The sequence below is a fragment of the Gallinula chloropus genome (genome assembly GCF_964237585.1).
Source record: "Gallinula chloropus genome assembly, contig: HAP1_SCAFFOLD_100, whole genome shotgun sequence".
Classification (NCBI taxonomy): Eukaryota; Metazoa; Chordata; class Aves; order Gruiformes; family Rallidae; genus Gallinula; species Gallinula chloropus.
In genome coordinates, this window is record NW_028168077.1 from 466,726 (window position 1) to 488,183 (window position 21,458).

At 39.5% G+C, this 21,458-nt stretch overlaps 1 protein-coding gene across 1 annotated transcript in view; it reads left to right on the top strand.

Annotated features, from left to right (window-relative positions):
- Nucleotides 1-21,458, top strand: part of LOC311204830 (DNA mismatch repair protein Msh3-like) — a gene marked incomplete at its 5' end in the record, with an annotated part of 51,026 nt that overhangs the window by 5,730 nt on the left and 23,838 nt on the right. Inside the window, 7 exons of the mRNA XM_084281176.1 lie at nucleotides 3,846-4,033; nucleotides 6,068-6,236; nucleotides 9,558-9,622; nucleotides 10,874-10,990; nucleotides 12,657-12,764; nucleotides 16,266-16,380; nucleotides 19,688-19,845. Coding sequence (XP_084137302.1) covers nucleotides 3,846-4,033; nucleotides 6,068-6,236; nucleotides 9,558-9,622; nucleotides 10,874-10,990; nucleotides 12,657-12,764; nucleotides 16,266-16,380; nucleotides 19,688-19,845 — 920 coding nt within the window. The remainder of the gene's footprint in view (nucleotides 1-3,845; nucleotides 4,034-6,067; nucleotides 6,237-9,557; nucleotides 9,623-10,873; nucleotides 10,991-12,656; nucleotides 12,765-16,265; nucleotides 16,381-19,687; nucleotides 19,846-21,458) is intronic.

A 21,458-nucleotide genomic window follows, 5' to 3' on the forward strand; every position in this document is an offset into this window, starting at 1 on the left:
CTTAATAACTGCCATTTAGCTTGAGCACAAGATGAAGCCTGATTGTTTGTAGGAGTTAATTAGGAAGTGTCAGGCTTTCTAACGCAAAGCCTGTGAGCCCTGTAACTGTAATAGTGTGGACTGTGCTCTGCCTGCCTGCAATGCTTCTTGATTACCGGTTATCATCTTCTGCAGCGCTGTTCCTCTGTGCTGTGGCTGTGCTGCAGCGGTGGGTGTGGTGAGCAGACCCTATTTCAAATCGAGTACTGGGATTCCAGCTGGAATAGGCACCAACTGCTTTGTGATGCTTTGTTTCGAACTACAGAAACAACCCACCCGCTTCAGGATGAAACAATCTCACTTTCTTGTCGTGGCGGAGCAGGTGACTCGGTACAGGTGGAAAAAAATATGTCCCCTTCCACAGCCTTTCTTATCCTGTTGCCATAGCAGCTGCAAGTGAGGTTTCTGCAGAAGAGGACTAGGTCTTTCCAGCCTAGAGCAGTAGATCTGTTAGTTGCCACCTTGACTCGGTGTGAGTGCCCTGGCTCCCTGCCTGGGATGCACAAATACAGCTGAGGGCTCTCAGCCCTGTTGCCTGCTTCTCACAAGTGAACACTTCTGCTGCATGGAGCCAGCTTCTCATGTTACAGAGATGAGAAATAAGAGGGTTAGTGTTTGGCTTCTGTTTACCGTAGTATTCTTTAAACCACGACCCCACTGTAGAGATACATCCCAGAAAACATGTATTCCTTTCTTCCTTCATCTCAACCCCATCAACCTTTGTAGCTGTTAACACGTCAGTGGGACCAGCTCTATGCAGGCACAGTGTGCTGCTCTAAGCAGGTCAGCAGACAAATCTCTTATAAGGGGGGTCACTGACATCCTTCTGTCTGTCTGTGGTGGCCTGATGCTGGCTGAAGACCAGGTACCCACCAAAGCTGCTCTATCACTCCCTCTCCTTAGCTGGACAGGAGAGAGAACAGATGACGAAAGGCTTGTGGGTCACCATAGGGACAGGGAGAGATCGTTGGGCAGTTACAGTCACAGGCAAAACAGAGACAACTAGGAAAAAATTATTATCCAATGAAAACAGAGTAGGATAAGGAGAAATAATTCCAAACACCTCCTCCCATGCCTCCCTTCTTGCCGGGCTCAACTTTATTCCTCATTTCTTTTCTCTCCTCCCCCTGAGTGGCATGGAGGCGAGGAATGGGGGTTCAGTCAGTTCATCACACCTTGTCTCAGTTGCTCCTTCCTCCTCAAGGGGAGGACTCCTCACGGTCTTCCCTGGCTCTAGCAAGGGATCCCTCTCGCAGGAGACAGTCCTCCATGAACTTCTTTAATGTGAGCCCTTCCCATGGGCTACAGTTCTTCACAAATTGCTTCAGCATGGTTGTCATGGGGTACAGACCTTCAGCACCAGACTGCTCCAGGGTCAGACCCCAACAGGGTCACAAGTCCTGCCAGAAAACCTGGTCCAGTGTGGTCGCGTCTCTCCGTGGGCTGCAGGTCCTGCCAGGATCTTGCTCCAGCACGGGCTTCTCATGGGGTCACAGCCTCCTTCATATGTCTCCGCATAGGGTCCTCCACAGGCTTGAGGTGGAATCTTTACTCCCCATCATCTTCCATGGGCTGCAGGGGGGGGCAGCCTGTCTCACCATGGTCCACCATGGACTGCAGGGAAAGCTCTCCCTTGTTCAGTGGTGGGTCTGTCCTTGAGCCCAGCTGGTGTTGACACTCTTGGGCCTAGGGGAAGCTTCTAGCAGCTTCTTGCAGAAGCCACCTCTGCAGGTTGCCCCCCCCCCCCCCCCTACATTTCTCTTCCACCCCTGTCAATCCTGGGAATATTAAGATTAGGTTTTCTGGTTGGGCAGGAAATTTCCTTGGAGAACTAAGGAAGAGAGAAACAGGGCTCAAACAGTCCTAGAGGAGTCCTAACTGAAGAGGTAAGGTCTGGCGCTCTAAAGAAGAATTTGTAATGTTCAGGATTTTGACTTCCAAGACACTTTCTCAAGTGTTGTTGATCCCTCCTTTTACGTCAACAGAGCAACCAGAGACTGCTGTTCCACTCCGTGACATCAGAGCAATAGGGAAATATCAAGTGCTTTGGAAAATAAGGCAAAATGTAAGTTGGGAGCTATTTGTAGGCTTAATCAAAAGGATTGATTAAGCATCCACAACTTGAGCAGACTTGAAGAGCTTTGTGATGAACACCACTTCAGAATCAGTCCATATCAAGCTGTAGCATATATACTGCACCAGACTGATGCCTTGGTCTTTTGTCATCTTCTTCAATCTGCCTAATCTACCCATTTATCTTTATTCTAAAGAGGACTATTGAAAAACCTGCATGAAAACAATACCTTATTTTTGATAGGTCTTGTGAAAGCAGTGCCTGTGTTTCATGGGAGCACAAAAAAAGGCAGTGGAACTGGGTGTTTACCCATCAAAACAAAGAACACAAGCGAATCCCAGAGTGAATTTTTCCAATTAATAGACCTGTGTCGTGGTTTCACCCAGCTGAGGGCCAAGATCCACGCAGCTGCCTGCTCCTTAAAGGAAAAGAGCAGGTGAAAGGGAAGGGGAGGGGGGGGGGTGAGAAGTAAGGGAAGGGAAAAGGAAGAGGAAGGGGCAAATAACCCCAAGATCAAGAAATTAAGAGGCCCGTGGGTTGGGATAAGGATAGTTTACTAAGATAACAGAAAGATACAATGTAACAATGTAATAAAAGAGCAAAAATATATGAAGCTGTTGATACACAATGCAGTGTCTCACCGAACCCACAGCTCAGGCCGTGCCACCCAGAGCCGTCCCAGAACCCGACCGTCCCCCAAGAACCGCGCATCCCGGAGCCGCCCCCGTTCTTCCTCCCGTCAGCCCCCGATATCCTGGGCAGGACGTAACTGGCGTGGAATACTCTCTTTGGCCAGTTGGGTCACCTGTCCTGGCTTCGCCCCTCCTTTCTCATGAAGAGCTGAGAAAGTCCTTGACTGTCTGACAGCAACTAGAAACATCAGGGTGTTATCAGCACTACTCCCATCTTACTCTCAAACACAGCATTCATCTGCTGTTACAAATGAAATTAACTCCATCCTGACCAAAACCAGGACAGGGAACCAATATGCTCCTGCTCTGTGGATATCATGAAGCAAGCTCTGAAAGTGCTGTGTGGTATTGGCTGAAATCTGGAAGATTCCTCTTCTGTGGTACCTGGCTAACTGTCTGACATAGGTAGAACAATCTCTTTCTACCAATTGAGGAGAGGATGAAAGGCAAAGTCCAGGTTAGTGTGTTCTTATTACATAGACCTAGGAGTGACCTGACAGAGGCTGAAACTGGCAATAGCTACAAGCACTTTAAGCAATGACTGCTGGTTTTCTCTTTCTGTGGGTTTTTTTTTCTTTTATTTTCTGTGTTCTTATTCCAAGACTCTGCCTCTTAGTGCCTGACCTTGTCTTTCCAAACCCCCTCTTGCCAAAACAGCAGCCTGGGGATTCAGATAACAGCACATAGATGCAGAAATCCATATGGAGAAGTTGTGGTACTCATAAAGTTTCTCAGCCTGCGTTTTTGATTCTTGGACATAATTAGTCCATTTTTCAGCTATTTGTGTACTGCATATGTGCTACAGACCACCATCCAGCAAAAAGTGTAATGTACATCAGCTCTCAACTGTTTGTTGACAACAATGGTTAAAACAATTAGTATGCTTTATTAACCTTTTGAATGTGATGATTATGCAACTGTGTTACAGTTAATTCATTTAAACTGTATTTTATGTCATTTTCTGAATGCAAAAAAACCCCAACTATGTAGGATTAAATGAAAATACACTGTAATGGTTTACATATTGCCTTCTTTCTCAGTGCTCAACCCAAGAGTTTTTCTTGATACTCAGCACCCTGTCCCGTCTGGATTTGGAAATTCAAGCTCTTGTTCCAGTCATACATTCTCAAGTGAAAACTCCACTATTACAAAATGTGCTTTTGGAAATCCCAGAACTTCTCTCCCCAGTAAAACATTATTTAAAGATCCTTAATGAAGAAGCAGCCAAGTAAGTAGAGAAAATAGATTAGTCTTCTGTGCCTTGTGGGCTTGCTGACTACATGTATTCAGTTATGTGAATTACACATCTTATTTTAATATACCCTAGGTTTATATTTTTGATTTTATATATGTACAGGTTGCTTATAGTTAAGCAGAGATTGTGCTTTTCTACAGCTCATACCCTTCCCCTAAACCAGGCAAGCAAATATTTTGCCTAGTGGATATCTGCCTCAGGTTGAAGAGTTTTTTAGTTTCTTGGCTCTTTGGGGGAATGAATTTATAGCAAAATGTGTTTTGCTCATGTTAAATTGTTTAACAATGTATGAAATACTTTGTTTTTAAGCTATTCCTTTTGAAGTGAGACTTGACCTTTAGCAAAGTGGCTGCTTTGCAGTCAGGAATGTGGCTTCTACTATTGTTTGTGAAAATTTTTCAAAGCTTTGCATGTCCCACCATCCTTCTTAAAAATACATTTATATGCTCACTAACAACAGAGAATATGCAGTTGACAGCTACATGCATGCTTGCACGTGCATGTGTATATTGCATTGTGTTAGTTGTATAGTGCAGGTAAATCCTGTAATAGTTTTCAAAAGTGGCCCTTTGCTCCAGGGAGGAGTTTGAGATTAAGGGTTAAGGGGAGTTTGAGATGTTGGGTTTTATGTTGGGGTTTTTAAACTGTCAGTTTTTGAATTTTTGGTGTACATCACATAGTGACAGTCTTCACAATCAGCTGCTGGCTACTACCGATCATTTTATCCTTTCCATTCCCATGGAAACAAGTCTAATTAGCACAAAATCATTTCTAAAAATTAGTACTGTATTTACAAATGGCATCTTTACTGTCACTTATATAATAATCCTGTGTAATGCAAAATCAAAGTCCAGCTTTGCGTTACCTGTATGGTCACTGGCTCCATCTGTAGTTTCATTCTCAAGCAAAAGGGGTATTGATATAAGTAGAAAATGAGACTTTCTATTATTTTTGTGTTTTAGTACTTTCAGTTTGCTAACTATTTGTTCTCCAAATATTAGATTTCAAGGTAATTATCTAATTAAATGGTACAGTTTTGTATTTGCTCTAAAGTACAAATGTATACTTCAGTTCATTTAGGCCTGTTTGTACTACTTTTTGTTGTTTGCCTGATAGTTATTAGGACAACTTAAATTTTTGTTACTTTTGATGACAACAATATTTTTAATAGTTTGTTCGGCTTCCAGTTTTAAATATTTGAATGATGTTATTTCAGGTTTCAATCCTGAGCTGAGATATTGCAGCCAAAACTATTTTGTCATTTTCTGACATTAAGACTAGAAAAGAGCAGATTTTTTGCATGTATTAAAAACTGCTCTGGTTAATCATTTCTTTAGAAAAGAAGCAAGGTACTCTGAAAAACTCCTGGTGATATTCTGCTTTGATGAGAACTTTATAGGATGTTTTTTTTCTTTGTAATCCTCATTAAAATCTGTCCAAATTTGGACAAATTCTAAATATGCAAAAAAATCTGTGTTCCTGTTATGCAGAAATTATCTAGAGCTTCACTTTTGATCATGGTAAAAGGGGTTGTCTGTAGTTGGGATCCTCCATGTTGGGACAACAGTTGTATTCTGAAATTCTGGATTGAGCCAGAAGGGAATGATCTGTCTTGTGATTCCTTTTCTTGCTTTACTTGACTAAGGGAAAACAAGCATAAAGCCGCAGGATGCACACTGAGAGATGACAGAAATCCAAGTCAGCAGGGTTTGGCATAGAAGGGCAAATATAATGTAGACGAGTAGAAAGCAATAGCAATAGATGGGTTTTTTAATACAATGGGGAAAGGACTATCAGTGTTTAAATGCCTTTGTGTTTATATACTGTGCATAGCAGCTTTTGGTAAATGTGCTGTACTATGAACAAATAACAGAAAAAACTTACTGAGAGAGGAATGAAGCTAGTATTAAGTGAGAATAACAAATAAAAATATGGACACAGCCAGTAGAATTGGGGAGTGTGTCTTTTGGTTTTACCATTACTATATCTTTTGCTTCTTATGGATAGGACTGGAGATAAAACCCAATTGTTCAGGGACCTTACGGACTTCCCTGTCATCAGAAAGAAAAAAGAGGAGATCTCGGATGTGCTTTCTAAAATCCAGTTGCATCTGGTAGACATTCGTAAACAGATCAAGAATCCTTCTGCCGAGTATGTTACAGTTTCTGGTCAAGAGGTAATATGGTGTCTATTATGGATGGCTGTTCCCTTGCTTGTCTAGAAAATAGCTTAAAAGCTAGGCTTAACTAGAACTCTCTTCATTTAGTATGGTACTTGATCAGGTCATTTGCCTATATTTGCACAACTTCAAAAAACAGGTTTTTGACAGTGTCACTTTATTTAAGTCAATTTCTTTGGTGATTTAAATAATAAAACCACATTACTGCAGTCAAATTTGTTTCAGTAATGCTTTGCTTTTTTGTGTATTGAATTGAAAGTATCAGTGAGATACCACTGTTCAGCATTGCGCTGGAACTGAGAGTGGGAGACCTGGGGAAAACTCCACAGAAAGTTGGGAAAAGAAATTAGCTTGGCAACTGAATGAGGGTTGAGAGTAAAAGAGATGAATCAGTGAGGACAGTGTGGTATGAAGCTGGAAGCAGATCACCGTCCCACTGAGGACCTGGGACGCTGAGAAAGACCCAAGAGATGCAGCAGGGAGCAAATAGACAATGCTGAGAGGGGATGGGAGAAGGGATGAGTTAGAGTATCACTTGATAAAGACCTTGGGTGGATATTTCTTTTGCTACTGAGGTTCAGAAGAACAAACATGTGGCAGGAGAGTCGGGGAGGATGTCAGCTAAGATGCTAAGTCCAAGAGGAAATGTGGAAGAGTGCATTTCGGTATTGCATGAGGAAGGAAAGAGCCAGGATTTGAAGGATTTCTCTGAAATACTGGCTTAAGAGTTGGATGATGACATGTGTGTGAAAGAGGGAAGAGTTGATGAAAGAGGAGAGTATCAAGAAAGTAGCCAGGTCTGAACTGGAGAGTTTCAGAAACCACCAGTTAACTATGCCTGTTTTAGAGGGGCCCCTTGTAGCAGCAGACAGCTCAGAAACCATTGCAGGCAAAGAGCTCTATCTTGGGAAATTCATTAATGGAGCTGCACAAGTTAAAGCTATCTGTCATTTAATTACATCTGGTATGAGTGTATTGCAGACATCAAAAGACACAAAAGAGGAAGGGTTAGAGAAGAGGGTCAGTGAGGAAAGGGAATTGAAGGGGAGGAGCAAAGCATAGACACGAGTCTGAGTTAAGCTCAGCCTTCCTCAGAACTTGTGCTGTTGTAGCACTCTAGCACTCTGATAGATGTTGTGTTCAAGCACTTCTTTGCAACAGGACTGGTCAGAAGTAGGTTTATGGTTTGCTGGTTCTGGAAGAAAAAGAAGCTGCCAGGAAATCTGTTCTCTTTATCTTCCCACTCTGAACACATTCAGAGAACAGACGTTCTGTCAGGGAGGCACTCAGATTCTTTGCTCCTGCATGTGTGCCCTCCAAACACACTCTTATGAATGCAGTCAGCCCACAGTTTATTAACTTAAATTTGTGAAGATCCACTTGACATACACCTTTTCAAAAATATGAGGTTACATCCATATCTATCTTATCTTTCATTTCCAGACCTCTGATGTAACTAATAGCATCACTAAACAGGACAGAAAGCTGTCCAGATAGTGATAGCATTGCTATTCTTTTCAGGCAGGATTTAGAGAGAAATTGCTACATTTGGGAAAAGTTTGCTTCCTGATAAGCAGTGCTTCAGGCCCAGTTTATTTAATACTGCACATATTTATATAATAGGCCTAAGAATTAAAGGGTAAAAAAGGAAATGTTTTTGTTGTTTTGAAGAAGATTGCAACCTCTCTACTTATTTCTTGCTAGCCACACAAACACACCAGGCAATTGAACTGGCTGTGTAACTGTTCTGAGTTCAGTTAGTCGTCTAGCATAGACACAAATATGGTCTTGTTTTCTGACTACTCTTCATGAACACAGCTTGCTTAATTGTTTTGAGCTAAAATTCAAGAAAAAAATGCAATACTAGCACATCAGCAACACTACTAGTAGCAGCAGCAGTTGATTCATTTTCAAATCTTTGTCTTGTGTATTATGCAACTTCAGGGTTTCAGAGGTACCGATTATTTTCAAGGTGTTTTAGGTAAATTAAGAACTAGTGTAGTCTGTCCATTCTGGAGTGTGCTCATGTTAGGGTTATTCTTCTTGTTTGTAGTCTAAGGTGATTGCTGGGTATTCTGGTGAGGTGTGGAAGGTTTTATCTAAATCATACTAACTGTAATGTAAGAGCTTTGTCAGATGAGTCTTGGGCATTTCTGTAAAGGTGATCAGATACTGGGCTAATCTAATCTCTGCTGGAAATTAATTTTCCATCTGTGTTTTTTATTCTTTGACGTCTAGAACCTCAGGCTGGTGTTATAAAAATAACTGACATGAATTGTATAAAATACTGCAGGAAAGACGTAATGTAAATTTCACTGGACTAAGCTTCTTGCCATTACTGCTGGTTTCCTCTGTTCTTTCCATTTCTGAACTCCAATTGATCCAAACGTGAAGGAAGGTACTGTACATGCAGTGCTAGCATTTGAGGTTTTGAGCTCTTGTCTGTGAAATACTGTAGGTAAATATGGCTCAATAGGAATCACTGATCCCTGGGCAGGAAAGCACATCTTACTCGTAAGGCTGAGGGACTTGGGACTCTTTAGCCTAGGTGAGACTGAGGGAGGATCTTACCAGTCCTTTTAAATACTTGTAGGCTGGGTGTCAGGAGAACAGGGTCAGTCTTTTGACAGTGATGCCCTGCAACAGGACAGAGGCAATGGGTACAAAGTGAAATATAGGAAGTTCCAGCTAAACATGAGGAGGAACTTCTTTACTGTGGGGGTGGCAGAGCTCAGGGCCAGGGCTGCCTAGAGAGGTTGTGGAGTCTCCATCTCTGGAGACATTCAAAACCTGCCTGGACTGTGTCCTGTGCAACCTGCTCAAGGTGACCCTGCTCTGGCAGGGGGGTTGGACTAGATGATCTTCAAAGGCCCCTTCCAACCCTGATCATTATGTGATTCTGTGAAACAGCCTGAGTACAGCTTGTGTATAGTGTAGAGTCTGTGTAAATGCTGAATTCTCTGCGAGGCCCAGTCAGGATCAGGTAAGTCTTAACTAGCTTTAGTCTGGGTTTGGCTTGGTAAGAGGGAGGTGAGCAGAACATTTTAGTAGATGGAGGAGCAAAAGGGCAAAGATGAGGCAGGAACATGGCAGAGCAAAAGAACAGCTCAGGGTAGAAGTTGCTCTATTGGCAGCAAATGTACGTGATTACCCTCATTTTTAGGGAAGAAAGAACATTAGCTTCTGGTCTGCTCAGTCTCTTCAGGATGAGTATGGGTTTCGTCTGATGCTTGCAGATTTCTTGATTTCATTATGGTTATGCTTCTGTAGTCTTCTTAACTTCCCATGATGTGTAATATTATATTTCTGTTTGTTTAGTTTATGATAGAAGTCAAGAATTCCAATAAATCATCCGTTCCATCTGACTGGGTTATGGTTAGTAGGTATGTAAAATGTCTTTAAAGTTTGCTGTATTTTAATATATAAGGAAAAAAATATAGTATGGGCCATTTTGGTTTTACAGTTAATTAGATACACATTGTCACAGCTCCATGTATGTTTGTGGTTTGGGGTTTCTTTAAACTAAAAGCAACCAATGAAAATGGTTACATTGATTTATTGCCATAGTAAGTTTTGCTTAAAACCAAACAAGACCAAGCTGAAAAACCGGAACTTTTAAAAGTGTTTATTTTTAAATAGTACTTAATGTTTCAAAGCAGATGTATTGGCATGAAAATTACGGTTTTGATTCAGTTGTGCCTGTAGATTGTAGATATACATTTTTCATAAAATTTTAGTTGTTCTTACTTTATTCAGAAAGGTAAAAGTAGCTGTGCAAAATATCTCAGTATCTAAGACTTAGTGTATTAAAAATGTTTTAATTTTATTTGTTCATACAAACAAGCTTTGCTTGCTTTGTTACTTAGTGTTGTGTAAGCATGATTTTAGATAGTTTAGATACTTTTTCCAGTACATGAAACAGAGGTGAACTGGAAGATCATTTATTATTTAAACAGGTAGAATACCTTATGTTATGATGTGTACACAGAGCCATGTCTCATCAGAAGTAGGCATAATAAAGGTGAACTCTGAAGCGATGTTCTATTCACTTATGCAAGAATTCGATATTGAAGTGCACAGAGTAGACAGAATTAAGGCGATGAAGGAAAAATACAGCTATTCTGGATATTGTAAAAGAATGCCTGGGAATGCCAACATGAGTCCTTAATGGAAATACATAAATAAAGAGCAAGTGCCTTAAATGGAAACTAGTATCCATGCAATACAGTCTGTATTTACTAAGTTTATTCCAGGTTTATTGTGAAGTTTCAGCTTTAAAGTAGAAATTTTTTTGTTGGAGGTTGTTGTATATGCAGCCAGTCAAAGAAAAATCATCTTTGTGAAGCCTGTTGCTGAAGAGAATTTTGTGAGATATATAAGCTTCAGTGATACATAATACATTGTGAAAAATGCAGCCTTCAGAATGGGCAGCAGTACAGTAGCCAATCACTTTATTCACAGTGAAGATCACTGGTATCAATAGAGTTTGGTACCACAATAAAAGAACTGGCTTTTTTACCGTGCATTTTCAAGGCTCAGAGTGAGTTAGAAAACTAGTCCAATTTTGCATGTAGATGGTGTAACTGATTGCTTAGTAACCTTGATTTCCTATTTGGCTTCTCTCTGTTTTCCAGCACAAAAGCTGTCAGCCGTTTCCACTCGCCGTTTGTTATAGAAAATGACAAACATCTGAATCAGCTCCGGGAGCAGCTAGTCCTTGACTGCAACGCTGAATGGCTAAACTTTTTAGAGTGAGTTGACAAAATAGACTCATTTTTTATTATTTTATTTATTGCTGTAAGAACAGAAGAAGAAAGAGTTTTATCTTAACAAAAAAAAAACAACCAAAGGAAAAAACGCAGTTGATAACTCAGCTATGCTGCCCATGGTAAAATACTGTTCTTCAACATAAAGCATTTGAAAGCGAGACCTTTACACACTAAGTCCTGAAGGCAGCAGTGATGTCTCTAGATTTTAAAATTCTGATGACAGCACACTATTAAATATATACAGTGGCTCTCAAAATTTGAAAATTGAGTGAAACGGAATCTAGTACAGTGTAACTGAGATGAGAATAGAATTTATTATACAACAATTGCAGTGTTACAGTTTTTCAGTTAGGAATGTTCAGGGTGTTTGGGCAGTTGCTTGTGTGAGTGTGATTCTCCCTACCCCTGTATGGAAAGCGGCCTGGTGAGCACTTCTGCTAGCTCCTTCAGCACCCTGGGATGGATCCCATCTGGCCCCATAGACCTGTGTATGTTAAGTTTAAAATATATTTCTCAAACTTCTGAACACCTTTAATTTTCAGGTGTCAGGTTATAAATCACTGCTTTACTTCCAGGAATTACTAGCACACTGAAATTATCCCTCAATTCTTGCAATAATAATTAACTCACTTGTGCTTTTTTCCATACCACAAAAACTTCCTTCTGAAATTGCCTCACTGGATGTAACTGATGCCAAGTTTTGCCTCTTGGTAGGAACCCAGAGGTTCTGTAAACTTTATTAGAAACTGAAATTCCAATTCACTCTTCCAGATGTATTGCCTTTGCAATACCATAAAAATAGTTACATTATTTTTTTTGTTACTATATTAGCCATATAAGTTTTAGTAGACCTTTCTTTACTTAGATCTGCTGCTTTTCATGTTCACTTTGATGATTTCAATAGTGTCATATGATAGCAGCGTACAGCAAGGAAAGATGTGTAGAGAGTGATCTTCCCCAGCCCTCCATTTATTTATTTATTCATTTTTGCTCCCTTACTTGCTTTATATTCCCCAATTGTATCTTTGAGGCTAGGAGTGGAGAGAAATAAATTCTACAGTACTAAAAGAATGAACTCTGCTTTCTCCTGGTAATGTTATTGTTGTACTAGGGGCATCGGTACCATAAATGGAAGGTGAATTCTTGAATTTTCTATTGTACTTACCATATTTTATTGATATTGTAGACAAATCCTGTATTCAGGCACTTCGGGGTTTGAGGGTTTTTTTTTATTGTTTGGAGGGGGGGGTTATTTGACTGTAACTTACAGCTGAAGTGAATTGGCAGTTGCGATTCAGCTGCCACTGTGATAAACAGTGGCATTTTCAGAGACCTTATTTAGGCAGCAGGGATCAACTGTGGACCCTTTATATGCTATTAAATGAGTTTCATTTTGCCACCTTTTTGTGCTTAAAAATAATGCCCTGTTACAAGGGAAGCACGAAGTCTGCTGTGAGCAAGATTGTGTCCTCACACTGTAAGTTAATACACTGCTGGGAGATTTGAATTCAGAGTAATTTAGAGACTGTAGAGAGCTCTGTGAGAAGCATGCACGAGGTGTATTTTGACAGTACATTCCTATCTGTATGAAATGATTTTTTTTTTTCCTCTTTTCTTCCTCCTGTTATTTTCCCCTGTTTTGGTGTAGCCATTTCAGTGAACATTATCACCCCATGTCTAAAGCACTTGGTCACCTAGCAACTATCGACTGTCTGTTCTCATTGGCTCAGGTGGCTAAACAAGGAGACTACTGCAGGTAATAAATGTTTAATTTTTATGTAAGATTTTATAGGGAATTATGAGAGAGCTTTTTAAATAAATTTGATTTTAATATGTGTACCGTGATAAAATGCATTATTGAAATTGTTTGCAGTAGTTTCGACTTAATCTGATTTTGCAAAGCGGCACTTCTGGGCTTAATTCAAGTCTGTAAACATTGCGGTTTAAATTTGACATCTCATGTTTGTCTGGTTTTCAAACTGTGTGTGGTTGGTAGATGATATCTCACAAACATAAATATATGTTGGACTTTGCATGGAAATTTTTTTCCTCCTATTTCTTTTCTCCTCATCAAAGTCTGACTTTATAGTGTATAATACCTAAGATTTTAAGGTGTATGAGGTATGTTTCAAAGATGTATTTCAGGTAAATAATAGGTAATTAGAGCCAGCTTCCAGAGCAGGGATGGTGCCTTACCTAGGAATGTGTGTTAAATCTGATGAGCTGTGCCCTTCCCTCTGTGCAAGACCCACACGTGCACACCAGGCACCACAGCCTGCTGCATTCTGCCATGAGGAAGCATGAACCCTTAAGGCTTTCTGCCTCAGAGATTGGTCCAGAGCTGGCTCCTGAGTGTGTACAATCTGCAACTTGGGTCTTCCTCCCCCTCGCAAACCCACATCCCTTGCACCTACACAGAGATAGTCAGTCTTATTGGTGTGTTTTCTTCTATATCACGAGGTCTGTGTCCCCAGAGAGACTCGACGCTCGCTGAACCACTGCTTCAGCTTGCTGAGTGCTGTCCTAGAGATTGGCATTTACTGTTTCTGAGGCTTACTGTGAACACCCTTGTGAGGGCTATCTGTTTCCAGTCCTCAGCCATTCCTTCTTCCATACAGTCCACATACTCTTTTTTTGAAAAGTGCTGTGTGGTTTTTAAATGTCATTGTGGGGCTACATTGCAAGTAATTGGGCAATTGCTTATGTATAACCATATGAATTGGTAACATTTGTGACCCGTGGAAATAACAGCAAATCATGTATTAAATGTGTGTGGATAAAGGGAAATCCACTTAGATATCCTTCTGCATTTATACAGCATTAAAGACAGTATTGATCACTTCTGGATTCTTGATCATGCCTGCTGCTAATCAAAATCTCTTTAAAAGTAATTGCTCGTTTATTCTGTATACTGAGATGAGAAAACAAACTGAAATTTTATTAATTCACTGTGCAGTGTTTAAATAATTCACTGAATTTTAAAGAGTGGCTTAGAGCTTATAAACTGGCAGGAAGGAGACTTCTCAGTGAAACTTCAGCTGCAGGGAAGGTGTCAATAATTAATTTTGGAGGACTACTGAAGGAAAGACGGGACATCCATATTAACCAACTCGAGTATTTCGGGAGAATGTTTTTTTGATTGAGGATTGTTTCATATCATCCTACCTGAGGCAGGTAAACAAGTTGTGAGGTTGGGAGCACTGGTGCTCCACATGGTTGTTGGAGAGTAGTAAGCATATCTTGGAGTTTCAACCTGTCTCTGGAACCCTGCTTTGGGAGACTCAACCCTGACATGGACAATGTAAGGCATTGGGCTCCCAGGACACAAAGTTAGATGCCTAACTGGTGTAGGTAGCCCAGAGATCATCATCTGAAGTTTGAGTATCCATTCTGCAAGCAGTGAGTTTGTTTAAGGAGCACCATTGAAAAGATGCATGAATAAAGGACGTTATACATTCCAGAGCAATTTCCACCCCCGTCCCCCAGTTCTCTCTTACTGCATGACATGTGATTGTCTAACTGGGACAGGGAAGAACTTTTAAATGACTGTGGCTGAGGGCCTGCCTCTGCAAGCCCCATTGTGTGAAACCAGAATAGGCAGAGTCAGCAAGGCTCATGGCATCTGAAACTCACATCATATTTCACAGTTACGTGTATGGAGGCTTGAGCAGTTAGGATAAAGACAATTATGCCCAAAGTAGAGGGTAGAATTATAAAATGGCAAATGGATCATTCAGCTGTTATGCCTCTCTTCTGAATGCAAAGTGGAGAAATCCAGAAGGAAGTGCTTCTAGGGATGTTCTCCCTTTTAGGACTATCATATTACAGCTCCAAACAGCTTACCAGTTCATCAAATGGAGGGTGACATTTCCTTTCTTTATCCCAAAGGCCTAAGACTCTGTCCATATTGGTTTAATCTCAGCTATTCAACTGCTGGAAATATCTTCGTGCTAAAAAGAAACCAACCCACACCATTCTTAACTTGCACCTCTTTCTCCAGTGCATTGTGCTCCTAATATGTCATTTATTTTATCTCCATGTTCTTTTCAAATTGCATCATCATTCTTCCACTCAGGAAAAATCACGCTCCTCGCGTCTTTTCTTCCCTCCCCTCTAAAGTCCATCCAAAGTGTTAGTTAATTTCCAGTAAAAAAAATATGTGTCTTTATTCCAGTATTACTCTTTTACTCAGCTGTCGTCACTTTCCTAAATTACTGCTCTTATTTCAGAGTGATTATACTTCTTGTGTAACAAAATGTTGCTGAGACATGACACCACATTTACCTCTCCATTGAATGCTGCACTTCAGTTTGCAATGAAAAAGTAAATTTAAGTTGCAAGAGAACAAAAGGAAATCACAGTCATAATTTAGTGGAACATGCTTCTTTTGCATTTTTCTCTCTGTGAAGAGCACACAGCTCTTGGAGGTAGAACTTTGTTGATGTGAAGATGTATAACGTGGAATTACACATGTATGACTAGACACATAGATAAATTTGTAGCTAAGGTGGAAGCATTAAAGGCAAAACTTTTTACATGGTTTGGAGATGAGAGAAGAAAGTAAGTAGTATTGATCTGGTTTGCATACTAATCTCTGAAAAGGTACTGTCATTTCAGTATGTCAACTTAAATAGTAAGCTCTTTCTATAGACTGTTATGGTTTGATGACTCATATGTTTGGGAGTTGCTGTCACATTATGAGAGCTGCTAATGTTTATAGGAGAGTTACAGCTCTGTCATACTGTACTCTTTGATTTATATCATTTAATGTGTTATCAGTCATAATATACAAAGTTGGACAATTATTTTTCCACTCCCCACACTAGTTAGGGTTTAATGCAGTAGCAGGTTGGACTAGTTCAGCAAGATCATTCTGAGAGTATGAAATGTGTCTGCAAAAGGTGGCACTTGCAGAAGCCACTGTAGTGGTGGGAAGAAAGCAGTCCCCTCCAGTTTGCGTATTTTTGCTACTGCTTGTTCATTTTGTAGTTCCTAGTATTCCTTTAGAATACAACTAAACAAACAAAAACATTCCCTAGGGAGTGGAAAAATGAAGAATTCTAAAATTTTGTTACCCAATCTGCTAATACTTTTTTATCACTGAATGAAACCAGGGAAGTCCTTAGAAATATTTGACAGCATTAATTAATTTTTGTCATTTCTATTTTTTTCCTACCCTTCTTCAGGCTTTAGCTGCAGTACTTCTAAGTAATCAGTTACAATGAATGTTGAAATTAATGTCTCTTCCTTTCTGCAGACCAACTGTGCAAGATAATCGTCGAGAAATAATTATAAAAAATGGGAGGCACCCTGTGATTGATGTGCTACTGGGAGAACAGGATCAGTATGTTCCAAATACCACTAACCTTTCAGTAAGTACTGAGAAATGGTTTGAGCTTCAGCATCATCCAAGGGGGGGAATTTGGCATCTGCATCCTGGCCACGAAGTTAAAATAAATAATTTAATCATACAGCTTTCTGCTTGGTTACATTTCAGAGAGATATGGCTAGATGTGATCACATCTGTTGTGTCCTTTTTCTGCTATCTAGCAGCCAGACACTCTCTTTACAACATTGTTCGCTTTTCACGGCATTAAGAAAGATCACAGGATCACAGGGTTGCAAAAGACCTTTGAAGATCATCAAGTCCAACCAATCCCTTCCTAAGCTAAAACAGATGATCTCAAAACTAGGAAAATAAAAGTTTAAAGTGGCTCTTTTTGAAAAACAAATTAATAATTCCAGGGGTTTTACCAGTGTTATCAGAAGAAGTCTACATTTTGTCATAACTTTATGTGAGATTAGTGGAACTTTTTAATGTTCAAATGCACAACAAATGTTTCCATGTCTTACAGGCTCACTTTCCAAGACAGTTCTAAGATAGCTCAGATCATTTTTGGTGGTATTACTTTACTATGTGTTTTCCTTTCTTTCTGGAGGTATTGATTTCATGCAGCCTTTTTTAATCTGACAGAGCAGATTTGGAGCTCTGACTCTTGACTGTGTAGTGGCAAGTCCATTCTTTGTAGATTGCACACTGGTTGGAAGAAGCCTTTCATATTAACATATGCTAAAGATCCCCCATGCTTAGCTTGCAGGCAGTGTGTTGCCCCTAAGTCTCCTTCTGGCTGTTGTTTTCTGCAATAGAGAGTGATGTTGAGAAGTAGTAAGACTCTTGCTTGTTATTGTTGCCAAGTCGTCAAAGAAAGTGGGTAGGTTATTTCCTGACATTTTCTATGCAACATTACCTAAATTGCATGACCTACATTACCTAAAATTGCTATAAATACACAATTACCACAGGTAGGAAATATTGTCATATTTTACTTCACTTAATCTGTTTCTGATAAACATCTTTTATTTTGTTTCCTCCTTTTTTTTTTATCAAAACCTAAATTTGTTTTTTTAAGTGGCATGCCCTTTTGGCGTTTTTTATTAAATATTTACCTTTCTGAACCTTTTTTTAAATACTGTGTTTTTGTTCTTAATACAAAAAATGCACTGAACTGTGTACACGTAACTGCTTTTTCATACAGTTGATATATAAAAGGTATGTCAGTGTGGAGCATGGGCTGTGATAAATACCATTCAAATGTGTATGTATTTCTCTGGAGATATTTTTAAACCATGTTATATACTGAACAATGATACAGATATTGTGCAATACATCAGGGAATGTTTTCAAAATTATTTGTCAACTCCAAACAAACGACAGATGGCATTTACAGAAAACTCATCATTTCATTCAGTAATCATCATGCACTTTCCCCTGTTAGCCCCATTCTTATGTTGGCTTTCTAAATACTGAATATTACAAAATCAGCTGATCGTGGTGGAATCGTTTTTGCCTCTACTGTTAGAGTTCTGTCTTTTTTGAGAGAGGTAGGTGGGAACCCAGTTTATTAAAACGTGTCTGGTTTTAAGCTGATGTATTTGAATCAACAGTAAAATGCAATTGCTGTCATGTTTTCAGCTGAAATGTTGTCAAATAACTAACTTTAGGAAAAGCTTTCTTGCAGTGCCCTGAAATAAACATCTTATTTTTCAGTTCTCCCTCTCTCATCCAAATATTCATGGAAATTCTAACTTCATCCATAAATTCCACTAAGATGTTAGCTTATGGTTCTGTGCAATTATAAGGGCAGATGGGCTCTCTGGTCTGATGTTACAGCATATGTTCTTTCTGAAAGCTGGCTTTGCAAGCCAGCCACCAGTGTCAGAACATGGCTGGAGGGACCCCAGAGGGATACCAAACACATGGAAGAAGTTTGTGGGTTCTAACAGATTAACTCATCCTGGATTTAAGTATCTGTAATTCTGTTGTGTTGAGCCAAATGGTGGTCCTGATGAAGTTTCAGTTGCTGTATTGAAACTACACCTCAGAGACTAGAATGTTGTGAGTTTTGTTCTCATGTAGTCATATGCATGTTATTACTTCCATTCTTTATTCCTGATAATGACATTTTTTGGGTTTTGACTTTATTGTGACTTCCTTATGGACAGGGTTTTTTTTTTTTTCCAGCAAAAGCTAAACAGTTTTCTGCATTGACCTAAGACTGATTCCATCCATCTTTTCTATGATGTGGATTATGACATGTGACATATAAATCTTATTTGCCTCCCTCTTAACAAAATGAAATCCCTGTAAAGATAATCATGTTTATTCCTCAGAGATATGTTGTTGTCATCACAGTGCCTGGTCAGTTCCAACTTCCCTAAGTAGTGTGTCTAATGTTCATTATGCTTGTCCTGTCTGACATGCCCCGCCTGTGGAGCAGTGAAATATGCTGACTTTTGGTTAGTTCATCAGTTGTTGGATTTCATTGTATGTATGTAGTAGAAAGTAAAAACTCTAGTTATTCAACATCCTTGCATAATCTAATTTCCTAGTTTTGATGCAGGCTGTGATAAGGCTTTATAGACTCATTGATGAGTTTTAATTTTGTATTAGCAACTGTCTTCCACCAGAAGATGACAGTTTTATTCTGGAGCCATAGACCTACAGCAGTACTGTAGGGACTTTTACAGCTGAGACAAGCTCTTGCATCTGATTCATTTTTCTGTAAGATTTCAGTGGTTGGATGCACCAGTCAATCAGAGATTGGATACAATCTGCTCACAATATCTGTGTTGCAGTCACGTATTGCCAAACTCAAAAATGTCTTGATTTCTTCTTGTAGCCCTTCTGTTTGAATGTGTGTGTGTGTTGTACCAAGGCAAGCAGTTATGAAGGGGTCTAGGTCTGATCTTTGGCTGCCAGATTTCCCCCCCATTTGGCAATGAGAACTCCTTAACTGGAGCAGAATCCAAATTAGGACAGCACTGGCTGTGCTGAAAGCTGGTGAAGTTCCCCCTTCAAATGAAATTGTACAGATGCTTCATGGATTCTCTTGGTTCCTTGATGGACCAAGAAGGTTCTCCTCACTTTGTTTTGCTCAAGAGTAATGAAAGATGATAGTGATGCTCCTCTCTTATGAGCCTGGAGTGGACTTAGGAAGATTTTTGATACGTGGCATCATAAACTCTTGAAAACTGAATGCTGTGAAGGAAGCTTTTTCAACTACAGACTGTGTCCTGAGGGCTTGTCCTTTATCCCTGTAGGCACATACACTCAGCAGCCTTTCTTAGAACAGCACCATGTGCAGGACAATATGTTTCACCAATGTTTTATGTTTCCAGGGAGATGGTGAAAGGGTCATGATAATAACTGGACCCAACATGGGAGGAAAGAGTTCATATATAAAGCAAGTTGCATTGATCACAGTCATGGCACAGATTGGTTCTTATGTTCCCGCAGAGGAGTCGACGATTGGTATTGTGGATGGTATTTTTACCAGGTAATCTTTCAAACTTTGCTGTATGTTTATGAAAATGTTACTGTGGTGGGGCATGTGTGTGCACATCCAAGTATAATTTAATGTTTCACTTAGAGCTTTAGAATTTATATTTGATGTTTCCCTTTTTCATTTTAAATACGTGCATTGGTTGTTGGGTTTTGGTTCTGATTTCCTGCTAAGCTATGGTACTTGTTTTGGAGTCTTTGAATCTCTAAAGGATAAAAATGTTAATGTGTCTCTCTTGATTAAGATGCAGGTATTGAACATCATGTGTCTGAATGGACACCTCAGCCAAATTTATTCTGCCAGGTGATAGCCAAATGATGTTTCCCCTAAAATGAATACTGTCACCTCTAAAAATCAGATCCGTTTCTGCAGGGCAGCACAGTTGTACATACAGTATTTGACACTGAGAATTTTGGGGTTTTGTCCTTTCTGTACTATCAGTCTTGAACACACTTCAGGTATTTTAAAAAAATTAATAATGGCAGTTCATTTCACTTAACATGTCTCATTTTCAGGACAGTGCTGAGTAATTTTTGAAGTCAAAACTTCCCTATTTTACTGTCTAATGTTTGCCAAGGATCATCCAGCTGGTTTTCCCCCCTTTTTTTTAGTCTGTTTTTGTAATCAGCAGAAGTTCTGTGTTACTGGTGGTACGGGAGATGGAAACTTATTTGTGGTTTTAAGTTTCACAACAATTATATATCTGTAGTAGGATTATTTTTTCTGAAATTCTAGTTCTGTGATGGCAGAGTGCATTTCTTAATTTTACAAGGAATCTAAATACTGGTCATTTGGGATTGCTTCATCATATAATGATGATATGTTCTTAGGCCTCACTGTGTCATGACAAAAATGAATGCAGTTGTGCTTTGATGCACTTTGGTGCTAAGCAGGTGAATAAATTAGAAAACAATTTCTGTTATCTTTATAAAATTAATTGGAGCTGAAAATTCAAAATGGTTACCTTTTTCCCTGTCCTGCGTTGAAAGTAATTGACTGGTTGATTGGATGAGCTTTTCTCAAGGGAATATAGGACACACAAGATCTGAATTACTTTACAGAAAAAAATTACAACATTATTAACAATTTGAACATTATTTTTGCTTTCCTTTGTAAGTGAACAGAGTACTTATCTTGTGTTCACACTGACAATTTCTAACCATACTTGCAAAAGTCTGTTACTCTTAAGCTTAATCTCCCCTTTTCTCTATTTTTATTTGGCTGTAATTGCTTATTTTTGCAGAAAAATTAAGAAATGTGACAGAGTCACTGGGCATGCCATTTCATTTTGTACCTTCTAGAAAGAGAATAAATTGGTTCTTATCCTCTACAGTACCTTGAAATGTATGTATCTGAGTTCCACCTGTTCTGCACTGCATTTCTCTGATTCTACTTGGCTTTTCTCTACATTATTGATATTGTTCAGATCTGTTCTGATAATGTAGTGTGGTTGAAGATAGAATTTATTCTTTCAGGTTTCAAGCCAAGCAGACACAGAGCATGTTACTTACTGACTGAGGTTTCAGACCATTAATTTGGAGCCCAGACAAATTCTAACACAGGGGATTGATTGATTTATTTTTTTCCCTTGTCTAAATTAGCTTTGG